The 16304-nt window shown below is 42.2% G+C and overlaps 1 protein-coding gene across 1 annotated transcript; it reads right to left on the bottom strand.

Moving 5' to 3' along the window:
• Positions 1 to 73: 73 nt before the first annotated feature.
• Positions 74 to 12946, bottom strand: CDO1 (cysteine dioxygenase type 1). Its single transcript, XM_054032456.1, has 5 exons — positions 12673 to 12946; positions 8335 to 8412; positions 6212 to 6369; positions 3480 to 3649; positions 74 to 829 (listed from the first exon to the last, which is right to left on the bottom strand). The coding sequence occupies exons 1-5, from the start codon at positions 12849 to 12851 to the stop codon at positions 800 to 802; spliced, it is 615 nt and encodes a 204-aa protein (XP_053888431.1). The 5' UTR covers positions 12852 to 12946; the 3' UTR covers positions 74 to 799.
• Between the last annotated feature and the right edge of the window lie 3358 nt (positions 12947 to 16304).

The raw sequence follows: 16304 nt of genomic DNA, 5'->3' as shown, positions 1-16304 counted from the left end.
GAGGATGGAATTAATCACGAGTAATGAGCATTATATATTTTAGTTATCAGGAAAGAGGCTGCAAACTTTTGAAATTTGTGCTCAAATCCAGTTTTATTTAGGTTACCCTAAAGGCATTCAGTAGCTACACAACAGAACTCTGGAAACTGGATGTTAGCCATATTAAACATAATTAGTCTGGTTAAAAACCCAGACCTTTGCCCAACTCAGTTAACTTTTCAAACATTGTACATGAAGTGCATTGTTGCTCCTGTTTAAAAACAGATCTGACAAATAAGATTTTTAAAAAATAAAATAAAAAATGCACAACTACCAAAATGTTCCAGAGCATTAAAACATAAAAGGCTTAATTAAAAAAAAAAAAAAAAAAACTGCTGTTACTAGTATCCATTACAAATGGTAACTTGAGGCTACAAAGTTTAGATTACTAAATACACTGAGCACATATACCATATAAAAAGACCTATAAATAGTGTCAAATGGTGTTTTAAAAGCCTACTACTGATATTCCAGATTCAAAAGTGGAATTTAAAAGAGGCTAGGATCAGAAAAACAAGGTAGTTGATTCTGACTTTACAACAGCCTATGTAAAGGCATCTAACCCCTGCAGCAGCTTATAGCACTAGTCACCTTAGAGTCCCATAATCAGTATTCATTCAACATAACTACATATTGCCAGGAAGCTTCCCTACTGTATGTCTATGTACTGGTTATTCAGCTATAGCTAGCATCAGCTATACAATTCTTCTGTCCCTGGTCAAACATTCAGCAGGCCTTAACACATTCATTTGGGTGCTTCTCAGTTGTTCTCTTGTGACACTGCTGTTGCCTAAAAGAAAGAGGAGAGATTCTTTTAAAAGAAAATACTTAGAGTAGATTATAATGCCCCATCTACTTAGGGTACATATATGGCCCCCATTACCATAGTAGCTGGGTGCCTCAATCTTTAATGTATTTATTCTCACAAACCTCTGAGAGGTTTCAGAGTAGCAGCCGTGTTAGTCTGTATCCGCAAAAAGAACAGGAGTACTTGTGGCACCTTAGAGACTAACAAATTTATTGAGAGGGAGGGAAGTGCTCTTATCCCCATTTTACAGCTAGGGAAGTGAGGCAGAGAAAGACCATATGGTTTAGTGTGATCTTGGGCATGTGCCTGGCAGAACAGGGAATTTAACTCTGGTCTCATGAACCCCTGACTCATGCCCTATCCACACCAGACCATCCTTCCTCTCAGACCTATTGAATCAAGCTTGAGCCTGTCAGCAAAATTAGACCCCCAGTTTGGTGGGGATGGGGGTAAGAATCATCTAATTCCACTTGCACATGAACGCCTATTAGCAAAAAACATGATGATGTACCCCACCTATCAGGAGGCAGGATCAAGCTTATGGGATTTTTCTTGGCATGCAACTTCTCTATATTAATACTGTAGTATAAATACACAGTAGCACTCACAAAGTGCACTCTAGATCCATATAGTTTTCTTTAACTAAGCACATAGCAGGCTACTTTCTGGGGGAAAGTCACTGGTAAGTTAACTGATTAACACTGAAAAAAACAGGCTTTCAGTGTTTGGCATGTACAACTGGGTGCAGGTGCACAGAGAATTACAGAATAATTGACCAATTAGCTTTAAAAACCCTCCAGCACAGCCAGATTTCTCAATTAAACCCTAGCTAAACATTTAATGACAACTTATTGAAAAGTTCATCAGGAGTTTACTTGCAAGTTTTGCTTAGTTTGAATGAAAAGGAAAGCTTTTCAGTTAGATTTTCTTGTTCCTAAGAAAACATACATACACTTTGCACTAGTCATTCTCCTTTGTATTTTTAACCTCTCCTCCCATCTCGCACTTTCCTGCCTCACCATGTTCCTTTGAGACCTGGTAAACAGCAAAAGACTGTGTCTGTTTCCAATGAGTTTTCCAGAAACCCTCATTGAAGCCAAAAGTTTTTGGAGCATGCAGTCATTTGAGACAGCTGTATGGCCAAACCCAGTTCCATCCAGCCTCCGTTTTTCCAGTTGCAGTTACTGGAACTAAGTGGAGACACTCAATGACTAAGATTTTCCCCACTCAAAAATCAGGTAAAACTTCCCATCAGAGGTACAAGAGTTGCCAGTTGCTACAGAACAAAACAGGAAAATATTTGAAATTCAAATAGCTAGTTTCCAAACATTTCACTTGTTATCTTACACACACAAACCAACCAAGACTTCCTGGTAAATTTTTTTTAAAGAAAGAGAAAACACAAGCAGCAAAAATCTTGAATTCTTATTCTCATGTGACTGCTATTCAACGTTTATCTTATTTCTTCTGGATGATGAGGACTAGAAGGAGTTTAGTTGTCTGGAGGACTTTCAAATGTGTAAAGTTTAAAGTTTGGGTGCTTTAATGTGAAAAGTTGCAAAGAAACACAGCTATTTGCATTGTGCTTGTTGGACTGGAGGGATTTTGCCCATTATACATAAAGTTAGTTGAATCTCACCCAGTCCTGCCATGGGCTATCCCAAACAAGGTCCTGAAGATCTGCCCCAATTCTTCACCGTTAAGCAGCTTTCCTCCTATAAAGGTCCTAAATTGTGGCCAGGTTCAGATACACTGAAGAGTTCCAAAGGGAAGCCCATCAACCACCACTCCCAGTTCTGGTACGGAGAGCTCCAGACAGAGATGAATATGGCATTGGTGCTGTGCCATTAAGCAGACCAACCTTGCTCAAGGAGTCTGCTTTTCAAAATTGTTTTTTAAAATGTCATGACACTGTATTAATTTTTGTTGCCAACAAGTTACAGGGAGAAAACAATTTGGACTTGAAACGTGAAACTGCTTAGCCCAACAGTACCCTCAACTCCTTTTGTTATCAAGGGAGCTGATGCCTCTTCTGTATTTCATAAGATTGGGCCTTTTTTTACTGGGGAGCAGGGGAAAGATGAATGAGCAGAGCCAGTAATACCTAAATCCAATTGGAGTTCGGACAAATGACACTGCCCCATCTGTGAAATGAAAATAATCCTTGCCTGCCCAGTTTTGGAGCTGTGCTCCAGCTCCGCTCCAGCTCCAGGCAAAAACTTGCAGCTCTACTGCTCTGGAGCTGCTCTGCGCTCCAGCTCTGGGCTCTGCTCCAAACCCCTGCTTGCCTACCTCCTACGGATGCTATGAGAATAATATTTGTGCCATGCTTTGAAGAGGCAAAGGAAGCACTGCAGTGTAAGTGCAAAGTAGCATTTTAAAAACTGTGTGTAAAAGGGAAACTTAAGGTTGACACCAAAACTGAGCTTCCTTTTGAAACGTGTTTCATCTCTATCCTAAAAATGACCAGACAGTCCATAACAAGAACTGTGCTTATGTTGGGCAACCCACAAACAGAGCCCAGGGCTCATTTGCAATGATGGGCAGCAACACAGCAAGCTAGCTCTCTGCTCTGTTCACATGAGGACATAGAATAGTTGAACATAAAGGGTATTCATTAGCTTGTACTTACACCTGGAGTCCTTTCTCCAAACTGACTATAGAATGTCATTTTGACTTTATGCTTGTGTCCAGTTCTTTGATCAAAGGTGTTACAGCTGTCAAAGGACGGGCTGTACAAGTGCAGACTAACAGCAGACTCTGTGTGGCTTGTGTTCTCCACACGGTGCAGGCCAATGGAGTCTAGACAAGCGAGGACATGAGAGGAAAGGCTATATTAACAGACAGGTCTAATGAAATCTGATACATGCCTGGAGAAGCACCATCTCTAAACCAACAAGACAGATAGAGATACCCACACTTTCAGGATGAATTTTTAACTCGAATTTAGGTTTTACTCTCTAGGGCAGATCCCCAACCCATTGGGACTTCAGAATGCCTTGCTCTCTAGCTTCCCATATACAGAATTTTTTGTTATCTACTATGGTATAAAGTGTAACAAATCTACAGAAGCTTTAGGAAGAGCACATTGTTGGTAATTTATTATCAGCTGCCATCCCCAAATGATACTTTCTTTCCTGGTGTTCTGAAGATGTTGAATGGAAGATTTGTTTTTCTAAAGAATAAACAAGAGATTTCAGAGGAAATCAATGTTTTGTATTCTAGTTTTCAGCCTGATAATGAGAACATCAACCATGTTAAGACTGAACTACTTGAATTTCAAGCATAAATTCATGGGCAAGGAGACAGTTGCTTTCTTTTACTGTTGTCCATCTTCCAATTACCCTTTCCCATTTGTCTGGGCTTTTATTTAAAGTGACAAATTACCAAAGCGTGGCAAACATCCAACCTTCATTGAAGCAGTAAAGATAATTGAACAGGTAATAAAACAAGCCACTGTTCACAGTGTGCCTATTAATAAGTTAACTGCACTTTCAGAGAACCAGAGGGCAGAAACAGAGTTCTATAAAATACTCAAAGTATGAACATTAAATCTACCAAAACTCATGTTGATTGAACATTAAGGAAGAATTTTAAAAACTGCTCAAGAGTTCAAGAATTAAAGTTTATGATTCCCAGAGCAAATGCAACTCAGCCCTTTATGCTTATGTAATATCTTATATAATACCCAGCCCTTAATTGTACAATGTAGCCCAGATACTGTTACTGTGGGAAGCACTGTGCATTCCAACTTTGGCACATTTAAAATATACACTTGTACATTTCATTTACACTATTTCATTTAATGAGGGGAAAAATCCCTAAATTTATATTCATGTACTGAGAGATTAAAATCAACTCACTCCTGTGGGTTGTCTTATAAGTAAAGTGCAAACACCAAGTAACATGCAACTAGCACAAAAAGGAATTGCCATGCTATATGGGATATTCTTTCTGCATCAGCACCATTTATTTGAATGTACAGATATCCAGATAGAAACAGAAATACCACAGGGCTTTGTTAAAGAGTTAAGGCAACAAATTCTGAATGCTCAGCATTTTGTTTTCTGTTACTTTTAAGTTGAAATATCCAGCCAGGAAACACAGCAGAGGAGCTAGGCATATAATTATCTCAGAGGACTAGTTTGAGGCTTTTAAAAAGATTGCTTTAAAACAAATAAACAACAACCCAAACAATTTGTGTTTGGAGCATACACACACAGAGTGCAAATGTTTTCTGAACCAGTAAAAAAAAAATTTACTTCCCAATGCATTGATTGTATTATAAAACAAACACCCCTTCACCCCCAACAAAAATCCTGAGGACTTGAACAGATTTCTCTCTCCTTCCACTTCAGAAAGTTTGGTTAATGAAACTCCACCTCTGGGTTGAGAGTAAGCTTGGAAAATAATCAGAAGAAAAAAATTTCAGGAAGTTTTCAAAGGCACTCTGGCTGGCTAGCCAAAAGACTAGCTGTACAGGGGTCAAGTAAATTGTTCAAGCCTTTTGTTTTATTTGCAAGCTTCTCACAACAGAAGTAAATATAGAAAACAGCATACAGTGCATATAGAGAGTTGTATAGAAGCAGTTGCACACATTATAATGAGTCAGAAGTAGTCAAGAAGTCCACCATTTTCATACAATATTGTGCACTACCTCACATGGGGAGTTGTAGGACTGGACTTTAGTGCACTTTTGTACATAGTCAACAACATTGTTCAACAGAAAAGATCCCTCCACTCCCTACCCCAAGTCAAGATAGGTCTGAGCTACTGTGCACCCTAAAAAGTGTAAATACAGGATTCTAAAAGACCAGAGCAATGTATATTTCAATCATTATCCATTGTATTGCTGGCTGTTAGACTTACTGATTGTGTGGGCAATTACTACAGTATTGTTCTTAGGCTTTCCATTGTAGCTCAAAAGGACCTTACACACCCAAGAGATATTTTCTTCATAAATCCAACCAGAGACATGTATGAATTTTGGATTTTCATACATGCGATTTGCCTATTGCTTTACATTTTTAACTTCACATCCACGTGCATTTTCAGTTAGTGATTTGGAGCTCAATCCTGCAAGGATCTGAGCATTCAGGAGTTGTTAAAGGATCTTAGCCTTTACTGCAGTATCTTAATAATGAATTTAGATGAATGGGATTTTTTTTTAAGACTGTTTAAGTTTAAACACAAGTTTGAGGAAAGTCTGAGTCTGCACAGGTGCTGATATACGACAGGATTAGATGCAATACAAGAACCTAGCTAGATCAGTTTATTAAAGAGCGAACTTTTCAGTTAAGAGTTATAATCACTGATGGGTAGCAATGCAATGGTCATATACGAGACATTTAAAAAAAAGCTTACCATTGATATAGGCACACTGATTTTCCCCCAAAACTCGTTCTGATTTCTTAGTCATTGCTCCAGTCCCTTTTTTCCCAGGCCACTCAAACAGAGTCTCTTTTAGATTCCCCTGAAGGATCTTCATAAAGCAATGTGAGTCAGTGTGATCATGAATACTGCTACAGAAACACAGAATAGCTGAACTCAGAGTGATGTATACATTTAATACTACCTACAAACAGACTACTCCTGGGGGAATTCTGTGCCAAAAAATTAAAAATTCTATGCACAATATTTTAAAAATATGCATATTTTATTTGTCAAAATAACACAATATAGTCATGCTAGTTTCAAGTATTTTGGTAATTTATTTCAAAATACCTGTAAGCAAGTATTCTGTAAAAATACAGACCAAAAAAAAAAAAAAAAGATTCCAGAAATGTTTTTTGACAAACAGATTCCTTATTAGGCATATTAATACAGAACTTTGAGTCATAATTCATGTAAATTACAATACAGAAATATTCCCCACACCCCTCAGAAGCAGTGCAAAGGCTTGGGGGGAATCGGGGGTAACAGAGGAGCTGAGGGACAGAGAAGTAATTGCTAGGAAGGAACCTAGGAGTGAACCTAGAGGGTTGCTAGATCTGGGTGGGAGAAGTATGGAATAGGGTTTTTCGGGGGGGGGGAGGGGATTGTTAGGGAGGTGGGGAGCCTCCCCCATGCAGACCATGGATGACTCCTAGCTTCTCCCATTCAGTTAGGCACATCTTCTCCTGTCCCCATGTGTCCCTACACCTGCCCCCCATCCCCATGTGCCCCTTCACTCCCACTCGGCCACCTACAATCCCCATCCCCATAGAGCCCAGCACCCTCACTCAGCCATCCCCTCTGCTCCCTACCCCCATGTGGTCCAGCACCCCTACTCCAATTCAGCCCCTGCCCCAGTCTGTCCCCTCCACTAGCCCTTCTGAACCCTATTCTATGTGACCTCCCCAGAAGCCCCCTGTGCCCCACTCTATCATCCCCCCCATATCCTGGACCTCCTAACCTGGCCCTGTGGGCAGGGCGCTGTGAGGAAAGCTGCCCCTCATCCTCCCTATCCGCAGCTGGCTGTGAGCCGGCTGCCCTCTTTTCTGGTGCCACAGCAGCCTGGATGGGCGAAAGGCGTGATTGCAGCGCCTCTCCGGCAGAATGTATTTTCTGCAGAGAAAAAAAAACTGTGGGGGACATGAATTCTGCGCGTGCGCAGTGGCAAAGAATTCCCCCAGAAGAAACAGACACTATAGTGTATTGTAGATGTATAACAGTATGTGCAGGACATGAATGTTATTGCACAGTTGTCACATTATCAGTACATATACACCATCCAATAACCAACAGTACTGGCATGGTTCAGCTCTGCAGAAGAGGCAGGCTACAGAATATATATAGGAAGTCTGAAACTCCTGCATACCATAGAAGAAAGTTCTGCAGGGGGCTTCAGTGGCACTCTGACTATGCAGATCCACCAGTTGATGCCCCCATACATCCCACGTAGACTATACACAGCAGCTGTTGTCCCTTTATTGTTGTGATAGCAACCACAAAATGGCCTTGTTATACTGTAGCGTGGGATGGGGAGAGTCCATTCCTTCCCACACTCTAAGCTGCCTAATCCAATCTCATTTTCTCAGGCTGTCCACACAGACCAGAATTTAAACTATATAGATGTAATAGAAGCAAAAGCTTTTATAGCCTCTAATACATGAGTCTGATCCTGCAGTCCTGATCAGGCAGAACTCCTATAAAGCAACTGGAGTTTTACTAAAGACTGGAAGATCCAGCTCTGTAACTGTAAGGTTAAAAAAGTTCAATGGACAAAACAGAAGCTTAGATTTGGTGGAAGACTGAAAACCGCAGAAATGCCCTAAAATCATGAGATACACAATTTTCAGAATTGTCCCCCTTTGGCATAGTCATCCTGATTATTACTTCTTATTTTGTTTGTAGTTATCAATTAACCACCCTCTACCCTTTAGTGCTTGTGAGGAAGATGGTTTGTCTGTTATTACAGGACAATGACACACAGTATTACACAGACCAAATGAAAAATACTGTAGCTTTATTTCTATCTGCAGGTATCAAGCCGTTTGGATACAAACCTGCCATGTCCTTCACCCCAGCATAAGATCATCAAGTTGAACTTTCCATTTCCTTTATCCACAAGATTTCTTGTGTACCTGAAATTGAGAACATCTGTGGTTTTTAAAAATATATGTGTGTGCATATAAAGAAACAACAACAGGGAATATAAACATGGTGAGTGGCAGCCTATATTACAAGGTCCCTTTGCTTTGGAAAGCAAATTATATGCAGAGAAAGTGAAATGGAATTTTTAAGTGGTTTTTACCACTTTTTCAGGTTGGAAAAAAAAACGGACATACAACTAACACTTGATAGCATCAGGAAAGCTTTTAAATTAAATCCAGTACTGAGGTTTGGACATACGTATCTGAAACTGAAGTAGAAGAGAGAATCTAATCAAAATAGTTGCTGAATGAGATCACTTCAACAGCAGGCTTTCTAATTAGAAATAGAGAACTGCAACAAAGAAAAGAAAAGAAATATATACGTTTTTCTACCGTTCATTTTCAAATATTCTTGGCTTTCCTTTTGGTGACTGCATTCTTTTGCATTGGGCATGATTTTTAAACTATAGGGGTTACCACATATGGTAAAACTGTTGCTTTTCTGGACTATTCTGGTTTTTTGTACTTGTAACTTTTTTGTACATCTGAAACCCAACACCAACACAGTAATTTCTGTCAAACAGCTACACCCAAAACAAAGCTCTGAAGAGCAGAAGATACTAAAAAAAGTTTCCTATACTAAATCAAACAAAAAGAAAAGCAGAAAAGGCTTGCTTTTTACATACATATTATTCATGTGGTTAATCAAGGGTATGTTCCATTCTCAGGGCTTGAGGGCCTCCTATCTCCAAACAATACAGGTGACTTCATGATCTGATTCCTAACTAAAGGCCCAATCCTGCAAGCTCACACATGAGTAGCCTCATTGATTTCAAGGGGGTTACTGATAGTGTGAAAAGTGAAGCATATGTTTATACCTTTGCAGACCCGGGGGCCTTAAGTAGTATGAAAGTCCCTAAAAAAACGTGTTCCTCTGCCGCAGCCACTAGTAACTGATGGGAGATTCTCACCTGGCATGCAGAAGTAGTTTTTCTATTTGTGTTAACTGGCTGGTTGTTTTGCCTAATTTGCTATTTTCCCCATAAGATATCCCTCGGTTGTATTCTGTCAATATAGTATGGTGGTAACAAATTATTTTCAGTTCATCACACATATTTTGCCTTACCTGAATCATAAAGTTATGTTTTTGCATTTCCTTTCATTCCATCTAAAGCTTCTTGACTATTTTTAATTTTAATATAAAAGTTATCTTCTATATGATGTCATAATACAAGCTTTGTTGATCAAACATATCACAATCTGTCATTTCTGCACAGCACGGGTGGCTGGCTACACACTCAGGGTAGGTTTATCTTGGAAATTTTCATTACTCTTTTCCCACTGTCTAGCCCTAGTACATGGCAATGGTAATAGTGATTAGTGTAAACTATGTATGGGTGCCTTCTGACACAGTGGTAGAAACCCCTGTACTCTGTCTACACCTGCTCTTCCACTAGTGGAGGTGCAAGGATGCCGGGCTGAGTGCTAGTGTAGCTGAGTCTGTAACTCAGTTCCTCACCTGCAAACTGTGGATAACGCTTGCCCTACCTTGCAGGGGTGGCATGAGGACAACTTTGGGAATGTCTGGAGGGGGAGGGGCACTGATGAACACTGCAGAAAATCCTATAAACTAGGGGGACCATACTTCCCAAAGGGAAAATGGGACACCGCATGGGGGTAGCCCAAGGCCCCGTGCTCTTGCCCTCCTCCACGTGGGGCTGGCCCCAGCCAATTGCCCAAGACCTGCCTCCCCCAGCCCTCAGCTGGCGTCATTGTTCACTCGAGCCCTGTCTGCCCCTCACATAGGGCTGGGGCTGGTGTCGGTGTTGCTGTTTGCTCAAGCCCTACCTCTACCTCCGATCCCCATGAGGCTGGCGTTGCCACTCACCCTCTGTACCCCACCTTTTGACAAAAGTGGCATTTGTCCCGCTTGCTCTTGCCAACTGATCACCATTCAGCAGTTGGGACAAATGCCTAAGTTACTTTTGCCAGAACAGCCAGGACAAGGCTTAAAAAAGGGACTGTCCCAGCCCAAACAGGATGTCTGGGTACCCTACCCTAAACAAATGTTCATACATAAGCACAGCTCTAATGTTTGTCTATTCTCTTGGTAATTAGTCAGGATGGGAGAAAATTGGGTGGCGGGGGAATCAATCCAAGCTCCTGCATTAGGATACTGCCCATGCACTAAGGTCTGCCCATTGACTTCCTACTCTTCTACACAAGGGGAGCCAGGCTAATGCTTACCGAGCTCCACACTCAACCCTCCCCCCTTTTCTTAGGGCCAGGCGATTGGAGAGCCGCTGCACAGGGCAACTTTCGAGCCACAGGCAGCACAGGGCAAACAATCTACGCCAGGTCCCTGCAAATGATGCCCAGGAGCCCATGGGCCAGAGACCTCCTCCAGCTTCCTCAGCGCCCCTTGTCCAAGGCTAGACAGCAAGCCCCGGCCAGCCAGGCAGCCACGTAGTTTACTGACTTAGGTTGGCTCTGATTTGGCCAGCCCCTCGGGGCGTAGCTGTGGGGCAGCTCTGATTGGCTGCCGGAGCCCAGTCCCTGGCCCTACCTCTGAACAACTCTTTGCCGGGCAGCTGGGGAACCTGCAAAGCCGCTACCGGGGAGGGGGAGAAGAACTGAATAGCGGCCCCCGCCCTCACAGCCCAGCTTGCAGAGGAGGTTGCGTAGGGATTAGCAGAGGACAAGGAGCAGAGGGAAAGGTGGAGGGTGACGTGCGCATTGCAGCACTCCCAAGAGAGCACCGCGTGCAGAGAAGGGACCAGGGAGGATTGCAAGGGAGTTCCCACCCAGCGCACCGTGTGCAGGGTCTAAAGGAGGCATGAAAAGGAAGCGGAGCGAGGGAACACGAAGCGGGATCAGAGAAAGAGGAGACTGGCATGGAAAATGCCACCCTAAGCCCGTGCAGAGCGGGAGAGGAGGAGTGCATGGGAAATGCAGCTGGAGGTAGCAGAATAGTGTTGAGAAGGGATTTTTACTGTAGTGAACCGTTGGTTTTGTGCTGGGGCGGAGGGAGAAGAAGAGTTTTTGCAAAATAAAAGCCGAAGCAGGTGAGTGGTGCTTAATTAATGGACTTTATTTCAAACAACTCGATGCACAACCAAGGCTTCCTGACCTCTTCCCAGCTCCGCCAAACCGCCCCTGTATCTTTGGGGGCTGAGTGGGTTTGACCAACCGCTTGGAAAGCGACACTGACCTTTTCCTACTGATTCACCGCAGCAGTCAACAGTAAATGACTGGCTCTGCGTACACCGTTACCAAACACGAGATAGTAGCCGCTGCCCCCCTTCCTACAGCGCAGCGCGCACCAGCCATGAATACCAGCTTTGTGTAGCGTGACGAAGTGGAGCGAAAGTACCGAGCTAAGCTGAATTAGTCTCCTACTGCTGATCAGCCTGGGAAACTTGCCAAGATATTTTCTCTGGGTTCTTAGTTTCTGAGCTGTTTCCAGGAGACTGGCTTCATTCTGAAATTGCAAACGGTTCCATTCTTGGGGAGGTGCCTCCTCCCATCCGTCATATCCTAAAACATCTTTGCTATTCACATGAAAACCACGCATCTGGAGAACACTTGGAACTGAAGGGAGTGGTCTAAGAAAAACCCGGAGTGTACTAGCTTTAGCAGACAATACAATAAATAATAAAAGCCACATGCCTCTAGGTCAGATTCTTACCCACAGCTTTACCTAACTAAAGTGATCGCAACAGTATATGCACTGGGGAGGATTCAGTCATGTTATCCAGCCCTCACAGTGACTCTTCATCATTGTTGTGTATTCCAACCATGTTCTTTATTTTACAATCTATTACAATTAAGTTTACACCGAGATGCCAGTTCCTCCTTCACCCAGATGTCACGTTATCTAGATTCCAACTATTAGAACACCAGATGATAGCAAAGACGACTCCTCTAACTCCTCAAACCGATTCTAAAAGATATTTGGAGGAAATGCTTCCATAGCGCCATGTAACGCATGCACACGTGAACTACTTCAGTTTAATTCAGGCTTCGTGCATACTGGTCATACATAGACTTTACGTTCCACTCCTCTGATTTCTGTTGATTTCACTTTTTTTACACCCCCCCCCCCAAACAGCACAACCGACACCCCCCCCCCTTTCCCACCAGATTGTTTATATGTCTTGCTTGTTGCGCTTCCGCTGTTCATTTAGTATTTATACAGGCTCCTTTTTGAGTTACCACCCTTTGCACTGAGATAAGAAGAGCTGACTTTACCTGTATTGGTCAAATTGGGCATATTTCATCCACTCCACAGGGTTGCTCTCATACGATTCCATTAAGGCTTGCACTTCTTCTACACTGACTTTATCACTAGAAAATAAGCGATGCAGGATCTGGATCAGTTCCTGTAAAGTCTGCGCTTTCCACACTTCTGTTTGCACCGGCTGCTCCATGGTACACCTTCCCCACAACTGGCTGCAAGCAGCAAAACTGCTTGTGCTTGGACAAGCAAACAGATTCACCTTCCCCTACCTAGCAAACAATTCCCCCCACAGTTTGCTGCTGCCTCTATTTATGCTCCTGAAGTTACAGTGGGAATGTACCAACTGCTCAAGGAGGGTGGGAGGGAAGTTTACAAAACTGGTTAGTGGGCTATGGGATTCTGGGTTGTTTTAACAGAAAGAACCTCCTCTCCCCCGCCTGACAAAGAGTTCAGGTATGGCTTTTTAGAGTCCCCTTCCTTTAGTATGGAAAGGTTGCATTTCTTCACTCTAATGTTTTGCCCCACTCCCAGCCATTTTTTAAAGTGCATTTGAATCTCTTATTTAAGTGCCAGACTCAGTAACAGCTAGAAAGCCCCAGCCCTGCATGCTCAAGGGAAAAAGCAGGGACATTAAAAATTAAGTCATGAATTGCCCCCACTCTAATCCATCTAATCTGTCTGCTTAGTGTAGGAATAAAGTATCCATCACCATACTATCTCTCTGAGGTTTGCACTGCTGAAGTATCCCTCCTTCTCACACAACACAGCTTCAGAATGACCCCCTTTCTCCCCACAGCATATCATCAACCCAATTCAGCCTCTCCATATGCCCCTTAATAGGGGACTCCTCTTCCCAAGAGGATATCAGTTACTTAGCCCTTCCCTGGCTGCATCAGCTCTGCAGAGCAGGGATCACACTGTGTCCCCATCCTTGTCCAAGAGGAAGGGATAAAGTTTCCTAGCCAGCTGGAGGTTAAAAAGCATCAACAATTTTTTTAATCATGATTAATTTTTTTTAGTTAATCGCATGAGTTAGCTGCAATTAATCAACAGCTCTAATTTGAACCAATTGGACCCATTTAGGAAGGGCAGACCCTATAATTTATAAGAACAGATTTAAAATTTTTATTAAGAGGATGTTAAAAAAAAGTGAACAGAGTTTGAGCATAGAAGTTTCTGGTTATCAGGGAATAATGTACAGATTACACTGCTCTACAGCCAAAATGCTTCTGAAATAAATGTAGTCAAACTTTACTAATTCTGGGTCACCGAGAATGAAAATGATGCTTAAAATTGTTGATTGGCTCTAGTTTTCAAGATATGCTATTGGGTCAGTATATACGACCCTTGACTTGGGAATGGCAGAGGATAAGTGAGTTATAAAGGGAAGGGATCTCAATTTAAACCAGAAATGACTAAAATACATCTTTGACTGGATCTATGAATAAATCGATGACTGGGATTGGACAGTACTTGCTTTTTAGGCAAAACAATGAATGATGCTATCTGAAGCTGGTATTGCATCATACAGGATATGAATTGCATCATGTTATTCCTAGAAATCATTGATGATGCAATCATAACAAAGCTTACATCATTCTGCTGAACAAATTGCCCTATATCAGCTCTAGAAATCATACAGTGTCATGCTCTCTTATTTGTCAGTGTTTGATTCTGCAAGGGGACACATTTCTGTTTAGCTAAAGTGAGCAGAGATGCCTCGTACTTGTGTGAACAGTGCAGATAACACTGGTCTACAATTTTTGAGAGGTCGTCTGCTTCAGAGATAAAATGTGCTATTTATTATGTATTTTGATGTGCTGAATTCAAATATGACAACTAAAACAACTGATTGGCTACTGTTTCTAAGATATTTAAGTTTTTACATTTTATGTCTATGTATATTGTGTAGATAGTAGAGTTTTAATCATAAATTGTAAACCTAGGTCTTTTCATGTGTTTATGGTTGCTTTACATGATAATATTTCACCTGTCCTGTTTAAAAATCAGCAAAAGGGTTATATAAATAAAATTTATTATGAAACAAAAGACAAAAAATGATTATGTACACAGTTTAGTCCTATTCAGTGTCTACTCGGCGCTTCTTGGCTTGTCTCTTGTATTCATTAAACGGAGCATCTCTTGTCACTGTCCAGCAATAGTCTGCAAGCATTGATGGGCTCCATTTGCCCTGATAGCGTTTCTCTATTGTTGCAATGTCCTGGTGAAATCGCTCACCGTGCTCGTTGCTCACTGCTCCACAGTTCGCTGGAAAAAAATCTAGATGAGAGTGCAAAAAATGTATCTTTAGTGACATGTTGCAACCAAGGCTTTTGTATGCCTTGAGGAGGTTTTCCACCAACAACCTGTAGTTGTCTGCCTTGTTGTTTCCGAGAAAATTTATTGCCACTAACTGGAAGGCTTTCCATGCTATCTTTTCCTTGCCACGCAGTGCATGGTCAAATGCATCATCTCGAAGAAGTTCACGAATCTGAGGACCAACAAAGACACCTTCCTTTATCTTAGCTTCACTTAACCTTGGAAATTTTCCACGGAGGTACTTGAAAGCTGCTTGTGTTTTGTCAATGGCCTTGACAAAGTTCTTCATCAGACCCAGCTTGATGTGTAAGGGTGGTAACAAAATCTTCCTTGAGTCAATAAGTGGTGGATGCTGAACACTTTTCCTCCCAGGCTCCAATGACTGTCGGAGTGGCCAATCTTTCTTGATGTAGTGGGAATCTCTTGCACGACTATCCCATTCGCAGAGAAAACAGCAGTACTTTGTGTATCCAGTCTGCAGACCAAGCAAGAGAGCAACAACCTTCAAATCTCCACAAAGCTGCCACTGATGTTGGTCATAGTTTATGCACCTCAAAAGTTGTTTCATGTTGTCATAGGTTTCCTTCATATGGACTGCATGACCAACTGGAATTGATGGCAAAACATTGCCATTCTGCAGTAAAACAGTTTTAAGATTCGTCTTTGATGAATCAATGAACAGTCTCCACTCATCTGGATCGTGAACGATGTTGAGAGCTGCCATCACACCATCGATGTTGTTGCAGGCTACAAGATCACCTTCCATGAAGAAGAATGGGACAAGATCCTTTTGACGGTCACGGAACATGGAAACCCTAACATCACCTGCCAGGAGATTCCACTGCTGTAGTCTGGAGCCCAACAGTCTGCCTTACTCTTGGGTAGTTCCAAATCCCTGACAAGGTCATTCAGTTCACCTCGTGTTATGAGGTGTGGTTCAGAGGAGGAGGATGGGAGAAAGTGTGGGTCCTGTGACATTGATGGTTCAGGACCAGAAGTTTCATCTTCTTCCTCATCGGACTCAAGTGAGAATGATTCTGGTGCATCAGGAACCGGCAGTCCTTCTCTGTGGGGTACTGGGTGTATAGCTGATGGAATGTTTGGATAATGCACAGTCCACTTTTTCTTCTTTGACACACCTTTCCCAACTGGAGGCACCATGCAGAAGTAACAATTGCTGGTATGATCTGGTGGCTCTCTCCAAATCATTGGCACTGCAAAAGGCATAGATTTCCTTTTCCTGTTCAACCACTGGCGAAGATTTGTTGCACAAGTGTTGTATCATATGTCTGGGGCCCACCTCTTGTCCCAATCTCCAATTTTG

This window comes from Malaclemys terrapin, chromosome 6, assembly GCF_027887155.1.
Source record: "Malaclemys terrapin pileata isolate rMalTer1 chromosome 6, rMalTer1.hap1, whole genome shotgun sequence".
NCBI lineage: Eukaryota > Metazoa > Chordata > Testudines > Emydidae > Malaclemys > Malaclemys terrapin.
Note: the sequence above shows the minus strand (reverse complement) of the source record. Positions and strands in the feature narration are given on the sequence as shown.

Bases quoted from the DNA above. Each gene is read 5' to 3' on its own strand.
- CDO1 (XM_054032456.1), bottom strand. From the start codon at position 12,851: ATGGAGCAGCCGGTGCAAACAGAAGTGTGGAAAGCGCAGACTTTACAG. The intron at 8,413-12,672 runs GTAAAGTCAGCT...TCTCAATTTCAG, and splicing joins GCCCAATTTGACCAATACAG to GTACACAAGAAATCTTGTGG. The intron at 830-3,479 runs GTAAGTACAAGC...TCTTTCTTTTAG, and splicing joins TTGGAGAAAGGACTCCAGGT to GCAACAGCAGTGTCACAAGA.